At 50.2% G+C, this 27,215-nt stretch overlaps 13 protein-coding genes across 13 annotated transcripts; 9 read left to right on the plus strand and 4 right to left on the minus strand.

The window, feature by feature from the left end:
• Positions 1–193: 193 nt before the first annotated feature.
• On the plus strand, positions 194–2,273 carry N7519_002592 (uncharacterized protein; the record flags this gene model as incomplete). The annotated part of the gene is made up of 8 exons (XM_057289370.1): positions 194–402; positions 454–936; positions 985–1,112; positions 1,165–1,359; positions 1,444–1,682; positions 1,730–1,786; positions 1,851–1,934; positions 1,989–2,273. The coding sequence occupies 8 exons, from the start codon at positions 194–196 to the stop codon at positions 2,271–2,273; spliced, it is 1,680 nt and encodes a 559-aa protein (XP_057150572.1).
• A 138-nt stretch (positions 2,274–2,411) lies between these two features.
• On the minus strand, positions 2,412–4,097 carry N7519_002593 (putative MFS transporter; the record flags this gene model as incomplete). The annotated part of the gene is made up of 3 exons (XM_057289371.1): positions 2,412–3,329; positions 3,385–3,618; positions 3,669–4,097. The coding sequence occupies 3 exons, from the start codon at positions 4,095–4,097 to the stop codon at positions 2,412–2,414; spliced, it is 1,581 nt and encodes a 526-aa protein (XP_057150573.1).
• A 1,032-nt stretch (positions 4,098–5,129) lies between these two features.
• N7519_002594 (uncharacterized protein) lies at positions 5,130–6,514 on the plus strand (the record flags this gene model as incomplete). The annotated part of the gene is made up of 4 exons (XM_057289372.1): positions 5,130–5,147; positions 5,238–5,546; positions 5,615–5,668; positions 5,732–6,514. 4 exons carry the CDS (start codon positions 5,130–5,132, stop codon positions 6,512–6,514), a joined length of 1,164 nt encoding a protein of 387 aa, XP_057150574.1.
• A 1,051-nt stretch (positions 6,515–7,565) lies between these two features.
• Positions 7,566–10,266, minus strand: N7519_002595 (putative RNAPII degradation factor Def1; the record flags this gene model as incomplete). The annotated part of the gene is made up of 2 exons (XM_057289373.1): positions 7,566–9,892; positions 9,978–10,266. 2 exons carry the CDS (start codon positions 10,264–10,266, stop codon positions 7,566–7,568), a joined length of 2,616 nt encoding a protein of 871 aa, XP_057150575.1.
• Positions 10,267–10,896: 630 nt separating this feature from the next.
• Positions 10,897–12,111, plus strand: N7519_002596 (uncharacterized protein; the record flags this gene model as incomplete). The annotated part of the gene is made up of 1 exon (XM_057289374.1): positions 10,897–12,111. One exon carries the CDS (start codon positions 10,897–10,899, stop codon positions 12,109–12,111), a length of 1,215 nt encoding a protein of 404 aa, XP_057150576.1.
• A 973-nt stretch (positions 12,112–13,084) lies between these two features.
• Positions 13,085–13,843, plus strand: N7519_002597 (uncharacterized protein; the record flags this gene model as incomplete). Its single annotated transcript, XM_057289375.1, has 2 exons — positions 13,085–13,127; positions 13,281–13,843. 2 exons carry the CDS (start codon positions 13,085–13,087, stop codon positions 13,841–13,843), a joined length of 606 nt encoding a protein of 201 aa, XP_057150577.1.
• Positions 13,844–14,426: 583 nt separating this feature from the next.
• lys1 (saccharopine dehydrogenase (NAD+, L-lysine-forming)) lies at positions 14,427–16,091 on the plus strand (the record flags this gene model as incomplete). Its single annotated transcript, XM_057289376.1, has 11 exons — positions 14,427–14,487; positions 14,547–14,627; positions 14,696–14,712; positions 14,914–15,013; positions 15,079–15,105; positions 15,160–15,332; positions 15,386–15,482; positions 15,546–15,620; positions 15,684–15,756; positions 15,810–15,935; positions 15,989–16,091. 11 exons carry the CDS (start codon positions 14,427–14,429, stop codon positions 16,089–16,091), a joined length of 933 nt encoding a protein of 310 aa, XP_057150578.1.
• Positions 16,092–16,628: 537 nt separating this feature from the next.
• On the plus strand, positions 16,629–18,980 carry N7519_002599 (putative ubiquitin C-terminal hydrolase; the record flags this gene model as incomplete). Its single annotated transcript, XM_057289377.1, has 3 exons — positions 16,629–16,632; positions 17,054–18,741; positions 18,798–18,980. 3 exons carry the CDS (start codon positions 16,629–16,631, stop codon positions 18,978–18,980), a joined length of 1,875 nt encoding a protein of 624 aa, XP_057150579.1.
• Positions 18,981–20,009: 1,029 nt separating this feature from the next.
• On the plus strand, positions 20,010–21,223 carry N7519_002600 (fructose-bisphosphate aldolase FBA1). The gene is made up of 3 exons (XM_057289378.1): positions 20,010–20,133; positions 20,185–20,598; positions 20,657–21,223. Exons 1-3 carry the CDS (start codon positions 20,026–20,028, stop codon positions 21,215–21,217), a joined length of 1,083 nt encoding a protein of 360 aa, XP_057150580.1. The 5' UTR covers positions 20,010–20,025; the 3' UTR covers positions 21,218–21,223.
• Positions 21,224–21,769: 546 nt separating this feature from the next.
• On the plus strand, positions 21,770–22,356 carry N7519_002601 (uncharacterized protein; the record flags this gene model as incomplete). The annotated part of the gene is made up of 3 exons (XM_057289379.1): positions 21,770–21,827; positions 21,896–21,957; positions 22,024–22,356. 3 exons carry the CDS (start codon positions 21,770–21,772, stop codon positions 22,354–22,356), a joined length of 453 nt encoding a protein of 150 aa, XP_057150581.1.
• A 502-nt stretch (positions 22,357–22,858) lies between these two features.
• N7519_002602 (uncharacterized protein) lies at positions 22,859–23,343 on the plus strand (the record flags this gene model as incomplete). The annotated part of the gene is made up of 2 exons (XM_057289380.1): positions 22,859–22,918; positions 22,978–23,343. 2 exons carry the CDS (start codon positions 22,859–22,861, stop codon positions 23,341–23,343), a joined length of 426 nt encoding a protein of 141 aa, XP_057150582.1.
• An 823-nt stretch (positions 23,344–24,166) lies between these two features.
• On the minus strand, positions 24,167–24,820 carry N7519_002603 (putative ubiquitin conjugating enzyme (UbcB); the record flags this gene model as incomplete). Its single annotated transcript, XM_057289381.1, has 3 exons — positions 24,167–24,481; positions 24,610–24,726; positions 24,794–24,820. The coding sequence occupies 3 exons, from the start codon at positions 24,818–24,820 to the stop codon at positions 24,167–24,169; spliced, it is 459 nt and encodes a 152-aa protein (XP_057150583.1).
• Positions 24,821–25,182: 362 nt separating this feature from the next.
• On the minus strand, positions 25,183–25,993 carry sec11 (signal peptidase complex catalytic subunit SEC11; the record flags this gene model as incomplete). Its single annotated transcript, XM_057289382.1, has 4 exons — positions 25,183–25,340; positions 25,398–25,440; positions 25,493–25,529; positions 25,596–25,993. 4 exons carry the CDS (start codon positions 25,991–25,993, stop codon positions 25,183–25,185), a joined length of 636 nt encoding a protein of 211 aa, XP_057150584.1.
• Positions 25,994–27,215: the final 1,222 nt, after the last annotated feature.

Here is a 27,215-nt window from a genome sequence, read left to right on the forward strand (position 1 = left end):
GCTCTGCCCAGGTGCAACATTGCGCTTACACGGGATATTTCAGCTTAACCTCTTAGGATCTAGTGAAAAAAGCCTTGGAAGTTCTTGCCAATATTTGGGATATTTTTGAAAAAGATAAGTGCGATGCGGGGTAACTTTCAGATGAGACATGTATATATCTATCAAGGGTTGTCCACCCCTTACACTTCCAACAATGGCTAAGATTCAAGAAAGTGACAAGACCGACACGGTTAATGTGACCACCCCACAGCCACATCCCACTTTAGAGGAGTATGAACGGCTCTTCGGTGTCGACGAGGATGCGTATGAGCAGCCAACCACCACTAGGAAGGAACTTTGGTCCTATTACCTCTATTACAACGGTGACAACGGTGTCGGCCCGGGATCGTACAGTCAAGCTCTGTATGTACAATGAAAACACCTGGGTTTTCCCAACTAATTAATCCCATGAAGCTTCCAGTGGGCCTTGAATGGTGCCGGACATCAACCTGGGTCGAATCCACCTAAAGCCTGTACAGATTCATCGGCATGTGTAGTGCCGTGGGCGGGAGGCACAAGATCAGTATCGTCAGTGGTTCTTATTGCCAACGGCCTTTGCTTCACTTTTATGACAGTGATATTCGTCTGGTTAGGAAGTGCCGCGGACTATGGAACATTCGGTCGATGGCTTCTTTTGGCATTGACGGTGGTATGCTGGGCACTGCAGTATGGTATGATGTCCATCCGGCATCCGAGTCAGTGGCCAACGGCGATGGGACTGTACGTGGTGGCATACATTGCCTACGGCGCAACGTTGGTATTCTACGCTGCCGTATTCCCCCGTCTGGCACGGTATACACGGCATGTGCGCAAAGCGAGAGAAGAGGATCTCAGAGAGGGTAAGATCGACCAGGAGGAATATGATACTATTGAATCGCTGGAGAGAAATCATATCAGGTGAGTCGGGGCATCCTGAGCTTCTGTTCGAGATATTGCTGACAATAGTAGCAACATTTCAACTGCACACAGCAACATTGGATACTTACTCACGCTCGTGCTTAACCTGAGCGTTCTACTTCCACTCCAAAATAACAGTTTCTCGAATAACCTGGCACTCTGTCTTACCAACTCATGTGGGTTTTCTGCGCAATCCATTGAAGAGCTGAACTATCTAACCCTCTACAGATTGGGTCATTCTCGGCATCTGGTGGTTTATTTTCCAGCAAAAAAGACCAGGTCCGAAGATACCGAAAGGGTCAAGCTACACCACCATTGGGTTCAAGCAGATCTGGCTGGCCATTCGAGAAATTAGGTCGCTTCCACAGACGTTTCTGTACTTTTTCGCCTATTTCCTTCTTGCCGATGGCCTCAACACTACTGGTGAGTTCATTCTTTATTTACCTGCTGAAAATGAGACTTGATACGCCCTTGAAGACAAGAGAATTCACTAACATGGATCAATAGGGACTCTCGTCAGCATCATCCAAAACGACTCTGTTTCATTTTCTTTCTTGCAGATTACATATCTCGGCATTACCCAAGCTGCCTGCTCAATCACCTCGACATTCGGCTTTTGGTATATACAACGGTACTTCAAATTTAAGACGAAGACAATGTTTTTGTTCACCAACTTCTTCAGCGTTCTAATCCCATTTTGGGGAATGCTGGGGCTATGGACCAATCGCATCGGGTATCACAATAGGGTATGTGTCAGACCCCAACTGGGAGTTTACAGCTAACAGCCATGGAGTGGGAATTTTACTTCTACAATGTCATCTTCGGGCTTTTCCAGGCTCCATACTATGCGGTAGGTGGGACTTTGAATAGTCCCCAACCATTCCTGGCTCTACTAGTTTCTAACATTATGCCAGTACGCCCAAACGATGATCAGCGAGCTGATGCCACGCGGCTACGATAATATGTTCTTTGCGCTTTTTGGAATAACCAACCGCGCTGTAAGTCGGATATGTTGGTGCCGTATTTCCTCCTTCAACTCACTAATTTTCTAGTCTTCAATCATCGGTCCCAATGTCATTCAAGCCATCATAAACAATACCCACAATAGCTGGATGGGCTTCCCATTTTTGTTCGCCATCTGTGCCGCGGCAATGGCCACTATTTGCTTTGTAGACATCAAAAAGGGTCGCGAGGACTGTCGGGAATTCACCGAGCAGCGCAAGATAGACCGCATCGTGGTGGAGAGTGGACTAGATCCCAATGATATCGCAAAGGGGAAGCAACCTGCTCATAACGAAGACGTCCCCGAAGTGCAAACGAGCACGCAAGCACTTTAGCGAGTGAATAAGCGCGCGTATGTTTGGCACGTTTGAGCTTTTTATTCTATGCTGTCTCTGTCTCTGTTTTGATCATAACACATTCTATTATTAAGTCTTGCATGGATATCCCCAATGAAATATCCCAAAGTTGGACCTTCAAGTCTCAGCTTTTGTCGTGTCCTGTTGTATCTCTTCGGTTCTCTCCTCAGCCTTACGCTGGTTCTTCTTTTCGACCTTGTCCCGCCATTGACCACCGAAAACAGTCGTGAGCCATACTCCGACCCCAGACGCAACTAAAAATAGAGCGCTGATGGTACTAAACCACCCCACCCCCATGCTCTCTACCGCCGGAAGAACAAGTCCAGACCCCAGAGCACCGAACACGTACCGGAACAGATAGCTACCGGCAACGACTTCGGCACTCCGGCCGCTCGACTGCATAACATCCAGGCTGTAGGTATTGAGACTAGGAAAGCAGAACAGCTGCGCCACTCCCTGGAAGAACATCGCAAGGACGGGGACTGGGATTCCACCAACAGCCTTCTCGACCGTCCAACCGTAGATCAAGATACAGCCGGGAATGACGCCACCCAAAGATATCAGACAAGACTTCAGTCTGTCTTTGGGGACTCGAACACCACCGCGCTTGCGGATCCATTTCTTCACAGTATGGTCTGCCCACCTTCCACCCATGAGTGTGCCAACAAGATACCCACAGCCTGGCGCGATGTAGAACAGTCCCGTCTGGATAGGGCTGGTGAGGTTGAAGCGTGGGTTGAGTACGTATCGAATCGGAGTCAAGAGAGAGTACTGGTTCCAGACTAGAGCACCGGCAGCAAGACCCGTGCAGAAGAGGTTAGGGTATTTAAATAGCATAATAGCAACTTGGAGGGGAGAGATCCGGTGCCAAAGGTATTTGGCTTTTTGCCACATCGTCTTGTCGGCCATGTCGCTTTTGGTCAGATGCGGGTAGGTTTCGGGGAAAAAGAAGAAGACTAGAAGCGTGCCGCAGCCTCCAAGAGCAGACTGGAGCCAGAAGACCACTCGCCATGAACGGAATGTGACGATCACGCCCTAAATCCGTAGGTCAGCACGCTGCCTCAACGCTGGATGTATAGAGTACACATACACCAAGGAATGGACCAAAGGCTGGCCCAATTAGGGTTCCTGACAAAAACCACCCCAACGCTGTTGCGCGTGCTCGAGGCTCGTATATATCACCCAGCGCTGAGCTCCCGACGACCAAGAAAGATGTTCCTTGAAATGCAGTCAAGACACGGAAAATATAATAAGCTGGAAGGTTGGGTGCTAGCGCCGTGCCGATGCTGAACGCGAAAAATAAGAATGCGCTCACAAGGAAGACCTACTCCCAATTAGCTGTTACTCCAATATGGACATCTGCTCATTGCTCACCATGCGTCGCCCCCAGACCTGACTAAAGGGTCCCCAGAAGGGAGCCGCAATGCCCATGAACGCCATATATAACGCATTGCTCGCGTTTATCACACTTCCTGTGGTGTTATAGGTCTTTGCCACTTCGGGTATGCCAGCTAAGATAGAGGTGGAGGAGATAGGTGCCAGGAAAGAGCAAAATGACAGAACACCAACGATGACCACCTTGCGGGCTGGTGAAAAGCGTAGATATTGCTCCGCATCGACCTCCTGGAAGTCATCATTGACAGCCATGTCATGATGCGAAACATGACTCCGTACGTGGTCAAGACTATTCACAGCTCCTTCTCGTTGTGAACGCCGGGATTGAGATCTCTGGATTTCGGTTTCATTCGCCCAGGACTGAGACCGCCTCTCCTCGCTGGAAGCTTTTGATGCAGTTGGAGACATGGCGGGAATCTTTTAGCAAGAGCTAGGTCCTGCTAGCTTATGGTAAATCAGCACCGATCTTCTCGTGGCGCAGATGCAAGTTACGAAAAGAGAGAGAGAGAGAAGTTAAAGAAGAAAGAAAGAATTCTTCGCAATCGTTCTCAAATTCGGCTTCTTTCCGAGATCATACTCGTCGGATACATCCGTAAATGCACGGCAAAGTTTTCAATTGGAATTGTAGGGAAAAAAGAAGGAATTGAAGTGAATGTATTGAGTCCAAGCAAGCCAACAGCAACGAGGTACATTAGAGACTCAAAGAGTGAGTCAGGGAGAAATCTGAATTTCTCTCTTCCCTATCATTTGGGAGGGCGGGTTGCTTCCGACGTAGCGTCCTAGAGGGCAGCGGCCCCTCACGAAGGGCTTGCTATCATCTTTCGGGGTCCATCCTGCCCAATCTAGAGGCAATGGAGAGACAATGGACCAATTTGATTCGGGGAGAAGACCGGTAGGGGTTGCCGAGTAGGGCAGTGCGGAAAAGAATCCGAGGCCGAGGGTACCTAAGTAGTCCTGTGAGAGATACGGTTGCCCCATACAACACAGGGAGTGTACTCCCGCGTTCATGGAAGATAAATAAAGTACCTAAACCGTTTTCGCATCTTCCAAGGTTACATATGTATCAATTAGGAAAATACCTATGTTGTAGGTATGTCTGGATCCCATCTGAGATGTTTATCAAGTATAGACTCCCATATTCTAGCCTAGCACTGGCCTTAGTGAGAAATGGTCAGTGTCTTTCATATGTTGGAGAGATGCCTACATATCAATGCATCAACGCATCAATTCACTTTTTTATGATCTCTTTCCAAAGGAGCATCTGGGCATCTGGAAGACTTCCCAATCTGGTGTGGCCGTTCCCGACACTGCCCCTGCCCATGACGTTATCCGCTTCTGACCGCCAACGACCAACTTCGTCCCTCCACCTCCCCCACTCCTTGCTTTTATTATCTTGGAGATTTCGAGTCCAATTCGATCTAAGAATTCATTCTTATAAATATGTCCTCTCAGAGCCAAGTCCCCCCCCAGTAGCAAGGGTTCATGGACAAGTTTCCTAAAGGCACGCAGGCTCGTTTGTTTGAGTATACTTGGCTAACAAATTTCTAGTCGATCGCCTCCTTTAACGGTGATCTATCCTCGTTGACTGCTCCTCCCTTCATCCTTTCTACTACCTCCCTCACCGAGTACTCCGCCTACTGGGCTGAACACCCTGCCCTTTTCGTGGCACCAGCTAAGGAGGCCGATCCCGAGAAGCGTGCTCTCCTGGTTCTCAAGTGGTTCCTCAGCACACTACACCAGCAATACTGCAGCCGTAGTGAGAAACTCGGTAGTGAGAAGAAGCCTTTGAACCCGTTCCTGGGAGAGCTGTTTATCGGGAAATGGGCGGGTGACGCGGAAGTGGGGGAGACTGCATTGGTCAGTGAACAAGTCAGGTACGCGAGGCTACTTCTGTATGGAATTACAGCCCTCTGATTAAATCACAGCCACCATCCCCGGCCACAGCCTACGCGATCCGCAACGAGAAGAACGGTGTTGAGGTGAGTGGATAAAGATTGCCCCAAGTCCTTGAGAGGTGCCAGTAACTGACAATACAACCACAGCTGCAAGGATACAACGCGCAGAAGGCCTCTTTCTCTAGCACTATCCTCGTGAAGCAAATTGGCCATGCGCTGTACTCGCTCACCCCGCCCGGATCCGACGAGAAGGAGCAATACCTCATCACGCTACCTAGCCTACACATCGAATCGCTGATCTACGGCTCGCCCTTCGTCGAGCTGGAGAAGTCAACCAAGATCGTCAGCAGCACCGGCTATGTCGCCAAGATTGACTATTCCGGCAAGGGCTGGCTGAGCGGCAAGAAGAACACCTTCACCGCAAGCTTGTTCAAGGAGAGCGAGGGCGAGAAGAAGCCCCTTTACACCGTGGAGGGCCAGTGGTCGGATAAGTTCTCTATTAAGGACGCCCGCACCAAGGACGTCGTCGACACCTGGAACTCCAAGGAGAACCCCGTCACTCCGCTCACCCTGGCTCCCCTCGATCAACAGGATCTGTACGAGAGCCGACGTGCCTGGAGCGACGTGGCCGCCAACATCCAGAAGGGAGACATGGATGCCGTTTCCGGATACAAGTCGCGCATTGAGACCGCTCAGCGTGAACAGCGCCGAATTGAGAAGGAGGAAGGCCGCGAGTGGGAGCGCCGTTTCTTCAACCGTATTGAGGAGAGTGCCGAGGACGCCCAGATTCAGCGTCTTGCTAAATCGGCCGATCTTGCTTTTGAGACTGATAAGACTGGCGGTATCTGGCGCTTCGATGCTCAGAAGGCTGCTGGCGCTCAGCCGCCTTACCACAAGGTTGGCGGCGAGGGTCTTGGCCTCACTGAGTAGATTATTGCTGGGCTTGGACACTTTTCTTCTGCCAGTCTGAATTTGTATTGGGGCCTTGCTTGCACCACATAGAGTTGACCTTTTTGGATTCCTATTCTGCACCGAGTCATGTTGCATTCTGATTGTATATAGTTCCCGGTCCAGGTTGAAGTCGAAGCTGCGCACTTGCTTATATGCTTTGACTTGGCCGCTCAACCTTTCCATCTAATGATATGGTATCTTCAATTATATTGATGGTTTACTTGCACCTTTGAACTTAGCCCAAGTATGTGGGGGCAGGATGCTACATACATATGTAAGTAACGAATGTCTAGCACAAGGTTGTGTCTACGAGCGGGCTACAATGCAAATAAGAGCAGTCCCCATATATAGGTGCCATACTGGATCGTACAGGACATACATAATTCATCACACTTTTAGCCCAGAACGCAACTGAGCATTGGATCTACCTCTACCAGACCCATTCAGCCATACATCATAATCATCGACCGATATTGCACATGGTGAGGCACAAAGACGGAACAACATAGGAAGGGAGAAGTAGGTAGTGAAGAAAAAAAAAGAAGAAGAAAGAAAACTGGAAAACCGTCCGCGGAAACAAGTGACACACCGGACCCAGATAGACACCGACTACCTAGGTAGGTTATAGCGAGAAAACAAAAAGAAAAACAGAGAAACCTAGAGAGGAATTGGTGAATTTAATACAGAGACCGCATCAGATGGGAGCAGTGGCAGCAAAGAAGAGCAAGACGGCTGAGCGTAAGGGCAAGGAAACAAGAAAACAAAAACATCAAGAAGACAATCCCCCAAAGTAAAGAAAACCAGCCAAGCTCCCCCAAAAAAAGAGAAGTAGAGATTACACAGATGTTGAGGAGAGAAAGATGAAGAAGAAATTGTGTGGCTTCTGTTTGTCCTTGAAAGACACAAGAGGTTTCTTTCCCTGAATGTGGACAAAAAAGCCAACCCCCCTTTTTTTCAAATCATCCGCAAATGCAACGCCATATGTGTTTGGTGGGTCATTATGTCTCCCCTTCGTTTCTTTTTATCTTTTTCAGTGGCCGTAGTTGCCACCCCAGCCGCCGCGGCCAGAGTTTCCATAGTAGTTGCCGAAGCCTCCACCATAGTTGTTACCGTAGCCAGAGGCCTGGGTGGCCGCGCCCTGGTGACCGAGTCCACCGAGTCCACCGTACTGGGGGTTCAGCTGAGGGTAGCTGCCAAAGGTCTGCTGACCCTGCTGACCCTGGAGCGGGGGAAGACCAGTCTGTGCCTGGGGTTGACCGGGGACGCTGTTGGTAGCAGATCCCGGACGGTTCTGGGCGAGAGAAGGGCTGGGACCACCGGCCTTGGGGGCTTCAAAGCCCTTGGTCTCGTCGGTAGTAACGGGGGGCTGCCCGGCGATAGGAGGGTTTTGGCCAAAGCTGCCCTGGGAACGGCTGAAAACATCCGACATCCCAGTACCGAAGGCATTGGCGCCAGTAGCAGACTGGTTGTCAGACTGCTGGGCAGAGCCAGTGCGGCCGTAGACTGAGTCGCGGCTAGGCATAGCCTGGCTGAAGCTACCGGTGTTTGCGGGAGAAGAAGATTGTTGGTCATAAGAGAAAGCACCGTGGGGCTGGCCGTACATGCCACCCTTACCAGCATAGGGACCGTACTGGCTACCATAGCCGTATTGCTGGTTATGCTGCTGTTGCTGCTGCATGTAGTGATCCTCATACCGGCGAGCATCATCGTACCTGGGGCGGTTACCGCCACCGTACTGCTGCTGTTGCTGCTGCTGGCCCATCTGGTTCATGTAAGAAGCGTAGTGAGGGTTGGTGTAGTAGTTAGGGTATTGGTAGCCATAGGCGTGCTGCTGCGCACTTTGGCCAGGCATATGCTGAGCAGCGGGAGTCTGCTGAGTGACACCGGGAATGGTGGGGTTGGGAGTGTTGTGACCGCTATTGGTGGCATCAACAGGGACGTAGCGGTTGGGAGGCTGCGTGGAAGGAATCTGAGCCTGAACCTCAGCGCCAGAGACGCCAAACCCAGCTCCGGCACGGGGACCGGTTGGGGCATCCTGGGACTGGCCGTAAGAGCCATAAGAGGCGTAGTAGGGGAAACGCTGCTGCTCGGCAGCATAGAAAGGAGAGTATTCGCTGCCGGTGGTGGCAGTGGGCTGAGCAGGGGCCTGGTTGGCAAATGGCTCTGGGATCTGCGGCTGCGGTTGGCTCACCGGTTGAGTGAAGGGATCGAATGGCTTCTGCTGGGGCTCAGAGTAACGAGCGAAGTCGGTAAAAGAGTCGGCGGAAGCGCCTTGGGGAACCGGAGGCAAACCAGGAGCAGGACGGCCAGCGGCACCAGACTCCATTGAGTGCGGCGCCTGGGTCGCGGGTGGAAGAGAGGCACGGGGAGCTACGGGGGAGTGCTGCGGGGGCTGGGCGCGGGTCTCGGCCTCCTCGCGGTTCTCATCAATATCGATAGCGTCACCGTTCAGTCCCATGCTACCGAACTGAACGGCAGCACGGTCCACTGCATGGTTGCCGGGCATAACCACAGCCTGCTGCTGTTCCATCACGCGGCGTTGAAGACCTGGGGTACGGCCCTGCTTAGTAGCGCTGGAGGGGTAGGCAGACGAGGGGAAGCGGGAGGGAGTAGCAGTGGCTGCGGCCACAGCCGCGGGGTCGACACCACTGCCAATGGTGCTTGCGGCGGTGGCGGTGGGAGCAGGAGCAGATGCATCGGGAACTTGTTCGAGGTTCGTCTCGGTCAAATCGCCCTTAGGAGGGTTAACAGTGGTGGTCGGAATGGCAGGGATGACGGGATGGGTGGGCTTGGCGACGGGTGTCTTCTGGGAGGTAGCGGGTGCAGTCACAGGTTCAGGAGCGGGAGCGGGAGCGGGGGCGGGGGGAGATGGCTCGGCGACAGGCTCGGCGGGCTTCTCGGCGACGGGAACAGGGGGAGCGGCTTGGGGCTTCTTTTGCACCGGAGGAGCGGGCGGTTTAGCGAAAAGACTCGCCCACCCCTTCTTTGTGCCCTCAGGAATCACACTGCTCTTAGGCTCGGTCGACTCCCATTCGCCTTCAGCTGTAGAGTCTCCAACTGTCTCCTCTGCCTTGGGCGTAGCCCACTCGGACGTGGTAGCAGGTATAGCAGTAGGCGCCGAAGTCTCTACAGCAGTGGATGCGCGAGTTCCATTTGTAGCCGCTCCTGCACGGCCTCCGCGACCGCCACGGCCCCGGTCTGCACGAACACGTCCGCGACCCTCTATTCCACCGCGACCACGGGTTCCACGAGTGGAAGGTGTAGTTGTCTCGGTCGAGGCACTCGGGGTCTCCTTGGGCTTAGGGCGAGTCCGGTCTGCGGTCTTCTTCTTGACCTCACCCCACTGAGATACATTACCTGCAAAGCCGGTCAGTCAAGGTGCTCGAATCACAGGTTTCGACTGTTTTCGAGTCAGGAAGATTGGGGTTGACGGGAACTCGACCTTCACTGATGCGCTCAATTGCCTCCAAGAGCTCGCCGTTCGAGTCTTCTAGTGCGAACACCAGATCTTCGTCCTTCCAGTCTGGGAACATTTCCTTAAGAGTTGGGAGAGTGTCGGAGTACTTCTTCTTCATCTGTCCAATTTCGCCCTCTTCAAAAGATGAGACGTCTGAGTTGTCATTTGCAGATCTGTTTCCACCGCGACCACCTCTGGAGCTGAAACCGCCACGGCCACCACGGGCGGATACTCTACCCCGCGAGGCGGAGGACCGGTTCTGAATATCGGACATGTTGATTGATGAAGATGTGTGAGATGGAGAAGTATTGAGAGAGGAAGGAGGTCACGATTCGCAAGGAAAGGCTATTGAAATGGAGCACCCTCGCAGAAGAGGAACAGCACCAGAACCACAGGCACAGGGGCCAGAAGAGACGAAAGAAAGAGGTAAAATCAAAGAGATTAATTGGGGAGAGGGAGAATGCGTTAGGAGATGACAAGATTGAAGAAAGGATCAAAAGCTAACGGGATCTGAGTTGCTTCCCTCCAAGTCTTGGCGTTGCCTGGCTTTTAGCGAGTGGCGCTTATTGGATGCTGGGGGGGAATTTACAGTAACAAAGGGATCTTTTACTTTTCTTTACATATCTTTAAAGTATTTTGATTTAAGTATAATTATATTAGACTTGCATTTATAGATATAAATACTTAATTATATTCTACTAATTGAATGGAAATAATTTTTCATAAAATGTTGCATCTCAGTGCGCTTTAGTTTCTTCGACTCGTCATTCACCTTTTTCCGCCCTTTGGAAGGGGAGAGGCTTGTTTCACCGCCCTCGTCGATCCTCCCTCTTCACCTTCATGCATCAACATACAATATACAATCCTTGCAACATATTGAGGACTTTTGAGACTCCTCACCATCATGAAGGGTACATCCATCTTCCAGTTCAAGTCCTGGCCTAAAATCCACCAACCCTTGCCTCGTACTCCACGAGAGTCGCAGCAATTGTTAAATGCCCTCACATCTTCCTTTCGTCGCCAACTAGATGGGGCTTATCCCGCATCAGGCAACAACCATGGCCGACCCATCTCCAACCCTGAATCGTCAGCGCATGCAACCGATCAGCATTTGCAGAACATCCTCGATAATCCTCTTTTCCGTATCATTCCAGCCAGAACCATCTCGCAAGAACCCACCACATTGCAAAGCATCGAGGGCCAGCGACGACTAGCCGAAGAACCCATGGCAGTATTTGATCAAATGGCTGCAGCTGGCTCAGTCACTACTCTCACAATCAATGATTGTCTGAAGTCTCAACTTCTTCTTTCCAGATCCCCGGCCGATATGAGTGCATCTCGGGCGGCATCGAGAATCGTTGATTGGTATTGGGCATCAGATGGGACAACGAGACAAATGCTTCTGCGTTTGCGGTCAGTGACTACATCATTGACCAAGTTCATAGTGGCAGAGGGATTGCACGGTACTGTCATGAAGTGGTTGCAGATGCTCATGAGCCATGACCTAGGTAGTCAGAATGGCCGAATGACTGAAGGGCTCGCGCGGCAGACCTTCAATCACCTCCTCATTGATTTTATAGATGCAGAAGCCTGCTTTGGAAATGGCTTCGGCTCAGCTATGGCACATTATCTGAGTGTATGTCAGATGCATTTCCAAAGTGCTTCTTCCCATAAGTCAAGGAAACCGATGCTGCTGGCTGCTGGCGCTCACCTGAGCCGTATGGCCATGGAGCACAAACCATCGGGTGAGCAGGTATCAACATTAGTGTATGACCAGTTCAAGGATACGGTTTCTGTGCTATCTCCTCGGTCCTTATTGGTAGCATCTGTGGCTATCTGTCACCCGACAAATCCTGATCCACGTCCATTCCTCCAATTCGTGGAGAACCTCTCACCGAGCAAATTCCAGGCTTGGAATGAAACTAGGCGTGATGCTTTCTTCGAGATTGGTTCGGAGGCTCTTCGTGTCCTGGTCGACCGGAAGAGATTCCGTGATATCTCCCGGCTGGAGCAACATATTTCAGAACTGCTACCGGAGCCAGCAACTCCCGTCGCTGCGAAGTCACGCACATCGTCCGAAGAGGAACATCTCGGTCGTTTGAACTGGAGCTTTACATGATTTTCTGGTCTCAAGCTATTATATACAATCACTCTACTCTCGTACAAAGCTAGGGTGTCTGAAGAGCATCCAACCCAACACCGACACTCCAGAGGCAGACACATTTATCCGTCTTTTCAACCGCAAGACGATCACAGGCGGGAATACTGCAGTCATGTCGGCACACTGCTAGGATATGATTCTCCTCCCCTTTTTGTGTTCTATCACACAATTGGACTTTCCAGCCTGTTCAACAAGCCTTCATGTTCCGAATCATCACACAAAGGGAATCCACTACTGCTACTCCACTGCGAGTTAGAGCATCATTTTCTTAGTGGTCGCACATACATTGCTTGTCGCATTATGAAGGATTCGGGTCCCCGGATGACTTGGTTAAACCGGCATTATTGGAGGTGTGTGATGCACCTGAATACTTTCAATTATCCTCAAACTTGCCTCTTCGTTGTACCAAATATACGAAAACCCTCCTCTTTCTGATATATATATAACCCATTGTCAATAATGGCCCAGCCAGTTTCCTAGACAAGCCGTCAGACTCAATGGAAGATCACAATCTAAACATCTTATACTCCCGAGGCCGGTCTCTTAGCTAATGATAAGATTTACAGCCTTTGTGGTCAGCTACTAACAATGAACAGAGCTATGCTGCTCACAGTTGCCTCTTGTGGAGAACATTGCGGGCGAATTGTAATGCTGGAGCTGTTGAGGCTGTGTGACAGAATGCCGTGGAGAGTTAGAGGGCTGGAGCGGCGAATCAGCCGGGGTAGTGTCTCCAGGCCCTCGAATACGTCACCGCGCGACCTCACCTCACGCTTTACCCCCCCAAATTAACCGACTCCTCTTTGCTTCTTTTTTCCCTCGTACAAACCTACCTGAGCAAGAATTGCAGTCGCATTGCTTTTGCGAATACCCTCCCACTCAATCTTTGCCATTTTACAACACGCTGCCCTGCGTCTGACATCATCGATCCACAATGGCTACTGAAGGAGCCCCCATGCAGAACAATGCAGCTTCAGGTATGTGGTTTATCTGCACATGCGATACTGCGGAATCCTAGGAATAATTGGTCTAAGTGTCCCAATTATTTTTCCCCAAGAAGCAGGACGGTGTTTCTTTGCTTAACTTGTAAAATGCCCAGCTGCACGCCAAACGCTGACTAAGGGATATAGCAGATCGGGATACTGCCCAGCTAGTCAAAGAACACTCGCATGCATTCCAGAACAGATTAAATACAACTGAAACGGATAGCCCACCTATTCCCGATGCAGAAAGGTCCGATATAGACACCGACCAGCTGAAGGCGGAGGCAGGGCTTGAGGCACCCAAGCCTGCTCCAGAAACTGAGCCACCTACTACCACCGAGCCTGCAGGGTCTGCTCAGGGCAGTATCCCCGTTGCCCGCAAGTCGCAGATTCCAGTAGGGCCCAAAGGTGAAATAGTGGCGGGCGACAAACGTGACATTGACTCAACTGTGACGCCCACTCCGGCCCAGCCTGAGGATGAGCAACGAACGCTTGAACCGTCAGATGAGCCTAATACCAAGAAGCTGAAGACAGAAGACAAGCCTGTCACAGATTCCAATGGCACCGCTGCTGCTCCCTCCAACATAGGCAACGGAGGACAGAAGAAGGCTAGTCGGTCCAAGAAGGAGAAGATCAAGGATGTCGTGAACAAGGTTATCCCAGGAGATGGCATTGGTAGTCGGACTCGCAGCCGGACCAAGGGTACTTAAATAGGCCGCGGTCACTATATTTGCAGGTTTGCTATGTTACTGCCATGCCATCATACTTGCTCCAACTTTGAATCGTGTCTATTCATGTCCGGAACTTCCCATGGTTGTGGCTGTACAGGCGCTGCAATAAGAGAATATCCTTTCCCTGGCCCAAGTTTGGGCTGGAAAGATTTAAAATCCAGAACCGCAGAAGTTCCACGCAGTATATTCGTGATTTTGTATAACGGTTTAAGAAAAGAAACTGTTTGTACTCCCGTACTAGTATGTGGTAGTCATCTGCGCTGCCCTATAGCTTCCGGTTGATATATCCCTATCACTCCTTACTCTGGAATCCATCCCTATGCCAGAGATTTTTCCCAGAGTACCAATTTCTTAAATGACATTAAACACTCCCATGGATAAACCCGCGGAGGTTTGACTTTCAGGGCCGATAATCGGGACTGAGTCATTTCTCGGAGCGGAATAACCATTTCCATCCCCGCTTATCACTGGGAAAGTCTGTGTCATTATTGGTGATAGAGCAATTAATATTTGTTTGATTTCTTTTTCCTTCTTCATCATATTCTAATTCTCTACTTTCAAAATGGCTGGACAAAAGATTTGGCTGCGCGCTGAGACCAAGCCCGCTGAGGCGCGGTCTGCCTGTGAGTAGCTTCAGCCCACCTACAATGGCGGGGAAGCAATTGACTAATACACCATCTAGTGACCCCAACTACCTGCAAGGCATTGATTGATGCTGGATATGATGTGACTGTTGAGCGGTCAACCCAGCGCATCTTTGATGGTATGTCCAATTTCCCATACTCCCCCCATCCCTTGCTGTTGGACTCAATGACTAATTCCGCTCTATAGATGAGGAATTCTCCAAGGTATGATTCACTCAGTAATATAGGTCGAACCCTCTCTAAATATCATCAATTGTTACAGGTCGGTGCACCTTTGGTCGAAGAGGGCTCTTGGGTTCAGGATGCGCCTAAGGATGCCGTCATTCTGGGTCTCAAGGAGTTGCCGGAGAGGATGACTTCCCTCTGGAGCACGTCCACGTCACCTTCGCACACTGCTTCAAGCAGCAGGGCGGCTGGGAGAAGGTCCTTAGCCGTTGGCCTCGCGGCAAGGGCACATTGCTCGACCTGGAGTTCTTGACCGATGATTCCGGACGCCGAGTTGCTGGTAAGGCTCATGTCGCAAAGTGTTCTGGTATTTGACCCAATTGACTAACTCCTTTTGTTTACTAGCCTTTGGATGGTCCGCCGGTTACGCAGGTATTTATACGTGAAGCTCGTTGCCGACACAATCAATACTAAGACGTGGAACAGGATCTGCTTTGGCTGTGAAGAACTGGGCTTGGCAATTGACGCACCCCAACGAGACCTTGCCTGGTGAAGTTCCCTATGCCAACCAAGACCGTCTGGTTGAGTCTGTTAAGGAGTCGCTCGAGGCCGGCAAGAAGGTCGCTGGCAAGGCACCTAAGATCCTTGTCATTGGAGCTGTGAGTCTTGCGCAAATCTACAGAAAGCGATATACGTATTAACAATGCTTTAGCTCGGACGCTGTGGCAGCGGTGCTGTGCAGCTGGCCAAGGATGTCGGTATCCCCGAGGCCAACATCATTCAGTGGGACATGGCAGAGACTGCACGAGGTGAGTCAATTGCTATCTACAATCCCTTCAATCAAATCTAAGCTAATAAATCCACGTCTGCAGGTGGTCCTTTCAAGGAAATCTCACATGAAGCGGATATCTTCGTGAACTGCATCTACCTCTCGGCTAAGATTCCACGTAAATATATACCTACATGCTCTGGTCTCGACTCAATTGGCTGATATTCTGATTTTGCATTAGCCTTCGTGAACGTGGAGTCTCTCTCTGCCCCTAACCGAACCCTGTCTGTTATCTGCGACGTCAGCGCCGACACGTGAGTTTCCATATATGACCTATGGTAGTGAGCGCACGGCTAATTCTCAAAAGCTCCAACCCTTTGAACCCCATTCCTTTGTACGACATTACGACCACTTTTGATAAGCCGACAGTCCCCGTTTCTGGGCTGGAGGCTGGAGGCCCGCCTCTCAGCGTGATCAGCATTGATCACCTCCCGTCTCTCCTCCCCGTGAAAGCTCTGAGATGTTCAGCGAGGCTCTCCTGCCTAGCCTTCTTACGCTTAATGACCGGGCCAACGCTCGGGTCTGGAAGCAGGCTGAGCAGCTCTTCGATGAGAAGGTTGCTACCCTGCCTAAGTCGCTTCAGGCCTAAACCGGTTGCGATGGTAGGCATCTATGCGGGGGATAAATTAGGTGCATTTGATAGAAATAGTTCCAGATAAGGAATGGTACAAAAGTTGAAAGTTCAAACACGAGACATGATCCAGGGCTGGAGATATACCTACATGTATCTACATGTATGTATTATGGATCGTCCATGTTCCTTCCTGGGCGGCGGTAGAAGCTCTGCAGAAGCTCTACATATATCAGTGTGACAAGCCAGTCAAGTTAAACAGGGCTGTTTAAAATACTTATCTTAGATAAGAGGGGGGTTTTTTTTTTTTTGAGGGGTGGGGGGAGCTAATAATTGCATTCGTTTTTCAACCAAGTTGCTTTTACATTGTGGCGGAGATGACTTGTCTAAAGTTTATATTCGTCTGAGGCCTAAGCCATATTTCTGATAGATAGATATTCTAACGTCCATGACATTCCTGACATTCCAAAACTTGTCCTCCAGAAAAGACATGGCTCACTTTACCCCAGATTACGTGGAACCACGGTCAACCTCCTTATATGCGACCCCGGGAAAATGCGTAAGACATATCCGGAGAATCCGTCCGGGGGGTCTAACCCACTACAACGGCAGGCTAAGAGGAATGCCTCATTGGATAAAATGAGAGTCTCACGCGAGAACGAACGCAGGAATGTGCTCATGCCCTTCATCTTTTGAGCCGGGACGATTGTGGAGTTTGCCCCGTTTGACTGTGGCTAACCTGATTTTCGGGCTCCGGACGAAAATGCTCATTGTCTCGTTTCTCCGCATAAATCGCATAGCGCTCCACTCCCACCCTTTCTCCCCTCTTCCCCGAACTTATTCGATTCTACACTCAAAATTGATCTGTTAGCTTTTCAACCTTGGGACTCTCTCGCCCTGGGCTTATCTTGTGATCAGTTCTCTTAGGACTTTCAGCGCCCTTACCTACATCCGGGCTAATCCGAGAATGGGTTAATGAGATATAAGTCTGCCTGCTTCGACACCTACACGAACCGCCGAGCCTCCCTTCCTCTATACCACATCGCTTGATGCAAGAAAAGCCGACAACGGTCGCCGCCTATGCGGCCGGGCCTCACTCGCTGCCGTTGCTCTGTTCTATGTCTTTGGGCCGAACTACACAATCGACGGAGATGAGTCAAACGACAGCAATCGCAAAAAGAGCATCGTGGGCCTGTCCAACCTGGCCAATGACTGCTTTATCAATTCGGTACTGCAGGCATTGGCCGGGTTGGGAGATCTGCGGGTCTACCTGATCCACGAGCTGCACCGGCGCGAGCTGGATGGACCGGAAATATACCATACACTGCCGAGCGAGGATGGACTTTCGCCGGCGCGGTCGGACAAGTTGCGGGAGTTGCAACAGGGCATAACCACACGGGCATTGAAGGAGATGTTGGACCGCTTGAATGAGCGTCCGATCTATAAAAAAACAATCTCGGCCCGTGACTTCATCCAGGCTCTGGAATACGCGTTTCGTACGCGCATCAGCCGCAATCAGCAGGACGCGCAGGAATTCTTGCAGATTGTTCTCGAGCGACTTTGTGATGAGTACCATGCTGGTGCACGCGCGCGTCAACGAGCACTGGGTGCCATTGATGCAGCTGCTTCCAGCTCGGCGGGTGAAGAGGGCAGCGCACAAGAAAGCTCGTCCGAGGTGGAGGTGCGCATCGATGATGGATCGGCCAATGGACTACCCGCCATAATCGACACGAAACTGAAGGAAATCGACCAGGAGTCCGGGTTCCCGTTCGAAGGCAAAATGGAGTCGCAGATCGAGTGCCAGTTCTGCCATTACCAATACAAGCCAAATCAGACGGCTTTCGTCAACTTGACACTACAGGTGCCGCAGAAGAGCTCGACTACGCTCAACTCGTGCTTCGACGGTCTCCTCAAGACTGAATATATCGAGGATTTCCGTTGCGACCGATGCCGCCTGCAGCATGCTGTGGAAGCCAAGATCACCGAGCTAGCCCGTGCCCGAACACAGGGTGATCGAGATCGGTTGGACCAGGAGATTTCACGCCTCCGCGAGGCTCTCGAGACGGACCCTGAGGCCGAGTTGGAGGGTATTGTATTCCCTCCGTCAGAGACCGCCCCGAAGCGCAGAATTGCGCGACACATGCGCATCACGGCGTTCCCAAAGGTCATCGCCATCCACTTGTCGCGGTCGATCTTTGATCAAAGCAGTTCGAGCAAGAACGCGGCCAAGGTCGCATTCCCGGAGAGGCTCCCTTTGGGAAGCATCTTGAGCCAGAAATGGTACAAGCTACTTGCAATTGTCTGCCATAAAGGTAGCCACCATAGCGGGCACTACGAGTCCTTCCGACGGAATCATATCTACCCGCCGTTCTCGACGCCCGAGGTCTTCAGCTCCTACGCGCAGAGTCGCACTGCTAGTCAGAGCCCCTCCGCGGCGCCAAGTCCTCGGATCGTACCACGCAGCAGCCCCGATGTCGAGGGCGACGCAACCATTTCCAGAGCTGAATCGTCAACCTCGCTATCTGGAGCTTCAGCGACCCAACTCACCCCTCCTCAACCACGGCCTACAACCTCTGGCTCGCGTCGTTCTTTCCAGAGCACCAACTCGCGTTCCTCCAAACAGACGTTGTCCCCGTCTCTGATAGCAACAGCCCGACGACGGACCAGGGTCGCTGGAGTCCGGCTGCCCCGCGTCCCTCCCACGGCATACCCCGCCCTTCCCAGGATACCCCCACTGTCAGTTCGCGGCTTCGGCGCCGTCGCAAACCGAACGATCGCTGGTGGCGCATCTCGGACGAGAAGATCAAGGAATGTAAGACCTCAGACGTGCTGGGCATGCAGAGGGAGGTCTACCTCTTGTTCTATGAGTTGGAGAAGCCTGATGCGAGCCCTACCATGGGACGTTGATAGCATAGTTTCATTTCTTTTTTTTTATTAGAGTCCAGTATATACACATATCCCCGTACTTCTGCACAGAGGGTACAGAGGGGAATAAAATTAAAAATAAGTTAAAACGATATATTAAATCAAACCGAGGTGGTTTAGAGCCGAATAGACAAGGGAAGAAGGAAAAGGGAAATAGTTACTTCCGATAAACGGCGCACATGATACGGATGATGTCACTTGACTTTTCTGCATAACCCCTCTTACCCCTCTACATATCTCCAGATGTCTACATATGCACTGGTAGTATACACTTATCCTACATGGTTGGGAATTAAATTCAAGGCAAATACAATAAGAATTGAATACACAACTATTAGTAGTAGTATGAACCAGGTTGAATACTAAATATGACTATTAGCATAGAAATAGTAATAGAAAATGGAAATGCAGCGAATGGCCTCGAAGTCCTCGGCCCCGCCACGAACAAAATACGGATTCCTCGGGCACTTTTAGGGATCTGGGTGAAGTTATTCTATACATATGTAGTCTTCATAGATATCATAGCTGTTAGCTGTAATAGGTGTTTCTGTATGTGATCATGAAGAACTTAACATTGCAAAGTCATGATATAGATGTAAAAGTCCCCTCATAATTCCCTTGGAAGCTCCCTTTGACAGCTCCTTGACAGCTCCCAAGACCTCAAAACGAACGGCATCGGGCTATCACGGGGAAGGTCGGGAATACCAGCAGAATTAGCCATACATAAAGAGGTTATATTAGATCATCTCATCTCTCTTCTTTTCTCTTTTCCTTGAAATCACACTGACCTCACTCCAGTTCCACTAAATCTCCACCACCGGTGAGTCTACCTTGTCTCTCCCTTCACCGATGACGCTTGCCCCTCTACCTTTTGCCCCTCCTCCTTATTTAACTCTGCCCGCTTTCAGCTCCCGGTAAAGGAGCTTGGTTTCACTACATTTAACTACTTTACCATTGGATCTGACCTTCTTTCCTTCTTCTTTCTCCTACAGATTTCTAACCAATTTTATTTGTACAAAACTTCACAATGGGTGTCCTTGAGCAACTTAACCGCAAGTCCGGTGTCATTGTCGGCGACGATGTCCTCCGTCTCTTCGAGTACGCCAAGCAGAAGGGCTTTGCCATTCCCGCCATCGTGAGTCCCTACCCCCCCCCTTTCGTGCAATTTTGTACTAATTATCATCAGAACGTCACCTCCTCTTCCACTGTTGTCGCTTCCCTCGAGGCCGCTCGTGACCAGAACTGCCCCGTTATCCTGCAGGTCTCCCAGGGTGGTGCCGCTTTCTTCGCTGGTAAGGGTGTGAGCAACGAGGGCCAGAAGGCCTCCATTGCTGGTTCCATTGCCGCTGCCCACTACATCCGTAGCGTCTCTCCTGCCTACGACATCCCTGTCATCCTTCACACCGATCACTGCGCCAAGAAGCTCCTTCCTTGGCTCGATGGTATGCTCGATGCCGATGAGGCTTACTTCAAGCTGCACGGCGAGCCCCTCTTCTCCTCCCACATGATTGATCTGTCCGAGGAGCCCGTCGACTACAACATCAACACCACCGCCGCCTACCTTAAGCGCGCTGCCCCCATGAAGCAGTGGCTCGAGATGGTAAGTCAAACTCAAAAAACGAGTTATAACATTGATACAATGCTAACCATTTCTGCAGGAGATCGGTATCACCGGTGGTGAAGAGGACGGTGTCAACAACGAGGATGTTGACAACAACTCCCTCTACACTCAGCCCGAGGACATCCTGGCTATCCAGAACACCCTCGCCGCCATCAGCCCCTACTTCTCCATTGCCGCTGGCTTCGGTAACGTTCACGGTGTCTACAAGCCCGGCAACGTCAAGCTCCACCCCGAGCTCCTCTCCAAGCACCAGAAGTACGTCAAGGAGCAGACCGGTTCTTCCTCCGACAAGCCCGTCTTCTTCGTCTTCCACGGCGGCTCCGGCTCCTCCAAGGAGGAGTTCAAGGAGGCCATCAGCTACGGTGTCGTCAAGGTCAACGTCGACACTGACATGCAGTACGCCTACCTGACCGGTGTCCGTGACTTCGTCCTCAACAAGAAGGACTACCTCATGTCCCAGGTCGGCAACCCCGACGGCGCTGACAAGCCCAACAAGAAGAACTTCGACCCCCGCGTCTGGGTTCGCGAGGGTGAGAAGACCATGAGCAAGCGTGTCAAGGAGGCCCTTGAGGACTTCAACACTGCTGGCCAGCTGTAAATGTTGATATCTGCATGATATCGCATCTTTGATTCCCTTTTTTTACCCCTTTTGATTACCCTCATACTCTCTTCATGCGGCCGAAAAAGCGTTGGGCGTGCCTGGGGATGTGGACGTCCAGGTTGTATGTAGCGTTGTATTCTGACACGCTGTAATGAATGTCTATATCACGGTCCTTATGACCGCTCTGAAATATGAACTGTAACGTTCTGTTTGACAATTGTATTCCCAAGACGTATCCTCCATATAGTTGAGTACCAGCCACCATGTAATATCTCACCAAGATATCTCTGTAGACCTCGATCTATCTACTATGTATTGTTGATATACACATGGATTCTGTTGGAATACTATATGTACTTCTTGATATTTGCTTCTTCTAGCTCTTCCGTAGTAATCCAATCTTAAACTCGACATCTAGGAAACGACGTGGTTCCTTGATAGGCAAACCATGGGGTCTTCTCCTCTCATGTCCTACATAACTATGTGATTCTCTCTTATAATTGCACACACAAGCTCGTCAGGGTAATTGACCAACATCTTCCATTTCTCATGCCTCATTCCTCGACCTCCATCAACCTCCATCTCGACCTCAGAATCCAAAACATCGGTATGTACTCCAGATCCTCCCACTATCTATCCCTATGTATCTCATACTAACAGGACTTCATCAAATAGAAACTACCGCAGCACCCTATGCCACCATGTCCTCTACCCGATTGACCCAAGTTCCACAAGCGGTACGTACAATCCTATCCAAGCATCCATGGATAGCTCTCCCTACTAACAAACCTAATACTACAAAGGTCCTCAACCTCAGCGGCGACCTAGAAGAACTAGTCTACACCAAGGCGGCAATTGGAATCTACGACCGAACCATGCTGTCAATCATCAACTCGACAACGACACCCGCACAGCTCAATCTTCACCGCGGGTCCTGGCTGCAGGCCAAGTCGAAGGTGGCATCTTTGCACCGGAGCATCGTGGCGGATTTCAAACTGCTGCCGCGTCATATGAAGCGCTCTTTTGTAAGGGCTAACCGGTCGACTCTGTGTGAGCATGGGTTTCGGCCATCGGCTGATGGCTTGGAGATTACTCGTCCTGGTAGCAGGCGCCAGGATGTTGTCATTGTGCTTTGAAATGGGCTGGTGGGATACATACTAGTATGTTGCTAGATACATATGTATGTATAGGTTGGGTGCTTGGTCCATTAGGCCACTCATATACATACGTAGACAGCAACAGATTAGCCTCCCTCTCTTCCTTCTTTCCTCCTCCTGGCGGGCTTCGCTCGGAATACAACACAGTCTTTCTCCATCTTCCCTGTGTAGCCCTTCCCAATAATATGTGGACAATTAGCTCTGTAGTTCGTTGTTAACTGGGTTGTTCTGCTAGAATTCCAAGGTTGTCTCCTTCCTCATCCCTCCTCCTCCTCACTCCTCTCTCTCTCTCTCTCTCTCTCTCTTTCTATCTCTATCTCTCTCTCTCTTTCTTTCTCTGTCTCGCTCATCCTCCCGAGGTCTCTCTCTCTCTCGCCCTCTCTCTCAGTTCCATAACCCAAGCCTCGGTTCGAACGTAAGGCTAAGTATTCCCACTCTTCATCACCATCTCATACTAACAATCCTCTATCAAATAGGAAGCATGCCAGGACCAGAAGCCACCGTGCCCCCGAGGCAAATGCCTTTCGTCCCACCACTAGCGGTACATACAACCAGATTAGAGCATACCGTCGTCTACTAACGAACCAACTATCATAATAGGTCATGAACCTCGACAACGACCTACAAGAACTGATCTGCCTCAAGAGAGGGCTGAGATTCTACGATGAAACTGTGGGGGTCGCAAACTTGACAATGGAGATGACGCCAACAAACCCAGCTTTCGATATTTTGTCGAACCCCGTTATACGAAATCTCCACCTTGAGACCTGGATCCAAGCTAAGATAAAAGAGGAATCTTTGCAGCGGAGCATTGTGGCAGACTTCAATCGGCTTCCACGCGACATGAAAAGCCTTTTCGTGAGGACGCATCGCTCGACCCTGCAGCAGCCCGAGTTTTGGGCATTGGCTATTGGGTTTGATACTACTTTCGTTGGTGACGGAAGGAGTATTATCTTTGAGGACTGAGAACGGGAACCGTGATACATAATGGTATGTCATTGGATATGTCGAGAATTGGCTGTGGATTGTTGCTAACTGGTTTGTTCTCCTAGAGAGGTCGAGGTTCGACTCCTTGTTTCCAAGGAGGAGGGAGTGACGGGTGGCTATCCATATCTCTTTAATTCCCTTGAGATGATCAAATTCCTGCGCTGATAATGGAAAGCTGGGTGATTCATGCCAATAGCAAACTGATACTTAAGATTAAGATTGCACCAACGCATTCCAGCAATCCTTGTACTATGTAGGATATACTGACTCACTACCTAAGAACCAGACGTAATAGTCACCAACACTAGAAGTACAAGATAGCAATGGCAAGGAAATTGACTGGTGGATCGATGGTCAGTAGCCACGCTCATGCTGTAGCGAGGTTAACCAACATTTATTTCTGTCGTGATTTTGGTGCATGAATTGGCTGGTTGGGCCGAGAAGACGATTCACTAGGTAAGTCTAACATCTACAGGAACTAATATCCTCCCAACGGAGCACATCCACAAAGGGAATGGATAGAACACACTTGATGCCGCAGCCGATCAACACAGGATCCGCAGGAAGAATATAAACCAAAGCAGATATGATCAGCTCTCGCCTTGATGAATTTACAAGAACAACATGACAGCGTTTCAGTCGTAAGCGGGGTCACTCTCAGATAGCGACAACTCAATCTATGAGCCTGGATCCAGACATGCAGGCATCTTGCACGCCCAGGTCAAGGCAAAAGATTACACAGGAAAAGAGGTCCCTTTGATAGAGCAGCCGATCCTTAGCGAGTCGAATCACATCAACGCTATCAACAAGCGTGCTTGCGAGTCCACTCCCGCGCAACCTCCTCATAGCGCCCCCGGTCGTTCTTGTATTGCTCTGCAATCCGTCCCTCGACGGCGTCGTCGGGCATCGGCTCGGATAGTAGCTGACGGGCGAACTGAAGGACTGCGGCGATCTTCGAGCTGGGTTTCCATTCGTCGGCTCGGAGCATGCCGAGGCACATACTTCCTTTTTCGTCGTTTGTTACGTTTGGGTGGTATATTTTCGTTGCGAAAGAGACTGTCGGTGGCTTGAAGGGGTATTCCGTGGGCAGGGAGAGCTTGACTAGGAACTTGCCATTCTGCGTTGGCCAAAAAGTTAGAAACGCTGTTGAACATGAACCGCGAGGCTCGAGTTCGGGCACTCCTGTTGGAGACCCTGGCGGGATATGATGAAGATAAGGGGGGCGCTGGATTATATTTGACATACGTAATATGGTGAGCCTTCAGGCCCTTCCATGATGACCTTCCACTCGTACACGTTCGACTCATCGGCTAGTTCAACCGTGATCCCTTCCGGAGGAGATTCGGTGAGCTCAGTCAGCTCCTATAGTCGGGACAGACGGTCAGTATACTGGAATACCAAGATGGTCATGTGGAAATATAGGACCTACCTTTGATATGCGTTTGATGCTGCCCATTGTGGTGTTCAGTTGATTTGGCGGGGCGATAAGAGCGGGGAGGTAGAGAGAAGAATGCAACGAAACGCGTTAACGAAAGGCGCGTTTCAAGATGTCGAAGCAACAGATAAATAAAAATTTATTGAGCAATATTGAAAAGACGCTATGTGGGATAGTTGCCAGAAGAACAAAAGGGGCGTTTACGGCGAAGCTAGAAGCTCCGAGTGGGGTGCGCGGCAAAAGACGTCAGTGGAGAAAGTTTGATATGCCGCTCTATCGTACGCCATGACAATGAACACTATGTATACTAGCAATCATACTCGCTGTAACATTTAATGCATTTCGTTCCATTCCTACCATTACCCAATGTATATTTTCGCCTGTTACTCTCTCTGAATCATCACCATCAGTCCCATAAGTCCAAGCATCACTGTCTTGAGCCAGGGGTGCTCGCTGAGCATGATAGTAACGTATCCAACCATAGGAATGTAGCCACGGACACTGCCAACAATATCCTCGGCCCGGTCAAGATAATCCTGGTCTAATCTTGTCAGTAGCCTTCGGAAGTGGCCTCACTTCAAGCTTTCGTATCACTTACCTTGAGCGTACAGCTCAGTATCATCGGCCAAATTGTTGTCACCCTAGCGAGCTGTTAGAGATTTCCCAGGCCATTCAAATTGTTGGTTTACCTACCTTGGTGAGGAGCATATGCGAGTTAGGTGTTGTGCCCCTAGAACCTCGTCAGCACAAAGAAGCAGCCATAAAAGAAATTGCTGGGTGACGGGCGAGGACATACACTGTAATTTCCTTCACCTTCTTTGCACTCGCACGTCCTTCTACCTCAGGGAAAGTGCGAACAACTCTGTGGACAATCGGAATGGACTTTCCTCGAACATTATAAACGAGAACTTCTCCGATCTCCGTCCTCGTGTCTCGGTTCCAGAGAAAGAGCAGGTCACCACGTTGGAACGCGGGCTCCATCGATCCTGTAGTGAGGGAATGTGAGCTGTGCCCATACCATTGTGAATAGCTTTGTTTACCGGATAAAACCACAACTATTGGAGAGCTTGATGCGGACACAACCGAGAGGCCTTTCCACATCATAAAAGCGGTGGAAAGAACGAGCGCAAAGTTCAACACTTGTGCGATTGATTGCCGAGCATTTGTGATGCTGGAGGAAAGGGAGGATAGCATGGTGGGCGGTTCGCGATCAATGGACGGACGGGAGGTTTGGGGTAGGTCGCTCTAATAGTAACTGTTCTTGGTTAGAAATACTGCTGAGAGATTTCTCTTTTTTGTCTCCTGCAAAATGGAAAAGGACGATACCTATTGTGTCCAGCTAATTAGACTGGTTGGGTTGTGTTTTGATAGAGCTAGAAGGTGCGGAGAGGTGGCCTCGTCGGAGATCGCCTTGGCGCAGATCCACTGCCTTTCCGCCTTGCAGGTATAACCACCATGTATAATTGTACGTACTACATGTGAGTTCACACATCGGATTTCGGCTAATTCAGATTGAGGCCTTTGTCTATCTTCTAAGATAGAGATAGGATCCACTTCTATGTGTGGTAATCTTCCGAATATTGTCCCCAGGTGGACTCCGCTTGGTTGCAACAACCGCTTATTGGATTTGGGGGCTTTGCAACTGTGCAAGAGCACACGTGCTACACTGTAGAAGGATGCGCTTAACTAGAATAACAGATTGAACTGGCCAGAGCTCACAGCCCAGGGCAAGAGTGGGATCTGTGTGCTCTCTTCAGAGCCCTTCGAGCTTGATGAACTGGTAAGCACAAATATCCGCAAAACCCCAGAGGCGTGTTTGCAAGCTCAGGGTTCATATTGTGCTAGAAGGATGCAATATTCCAGTAGAAAATGGCTGTTGGCTTGCTGATAACCATGTATAGCTAATGATATTCAAGAAATGTCTGTTTCTCGCTTTATGGCCTTGACTTCCCTGCCCACTCAAAGATGGCAAATTATGTTTTCAGCAAAGACAGACAAGTCCTAGACCCTCTCCGACTATACAAGGCCGGGTCATATTCCGGCTTCCCGGACATCCTTGGGCATCATTGGACATCATTGGTCAAAGCTTGTTCTGTTTACTGAGATATAGTCACAGCTCGTTTGATATTCATTATAGGTAATAGCTACATGGCCTGACATCATAAGTTCATTGTTCTCTGATTCTTCTAATAGGTTCACCTCTTGGCGCGGAGAAATCACCACAAAGAATGTATCCCTAGAAATCGAGTCACTAGACTATGTCGCATGGCTAAAATTGTGACCATTCTCCGTATTATACAACAGCCAATTAAATACCTAGGTAGATATTGCTTTTTGTGATATACACTTGGTTGACTTCGTTTCAAGCATGAAGTTTGACTTCCCTACCATGTCTCACCTAGACGACCTATCGGCA

This window comes from Penicillium mononematosum (genome assembly GCF_028829835.1).
Source record: "Penicillium mononematosum strain IBT 11891 chromosome Unknown utg000002l:1.0-8112719.0:1.0-8118358.0, whole genome shotgun sequence".
Taxonomy (NCBI): domain Eukaryota; kingdom Fungi; phylum Ascomycota; class Eurotiomycetes; order Eurotiales; family Aspergillaceae; genus Penicillium; species Penicillium mononematosum.

What these genes read in the sequence shown, in the direction of transcription:
- N7519_002600 (XM_057289378.1), top strand. Translation starts at nt 20,026, where the DNA reads ATGGGTGTCCTTGAGCAACTTAACCGCAAGTCCGGTGTCATTGTCGGC. An exon ending in GCTTTGCCATTCCCGCCATC is followed by an intron (nt 20,134 to 20,184) that starts GTGAGTCCCTAC and finishes AATTATCATCAG; the next exon opens with AACGTCACCTCCTCTTCCAC. An exon ending in TGAAGCAGTGGCTCGAGATG is followed by an intron (nt 20,599 to 20,656) that starts GTAAGTCAAACT and finishes CCATTTCTGCAG; the next exon opens with GAGATCGGTATCACCGGTGG.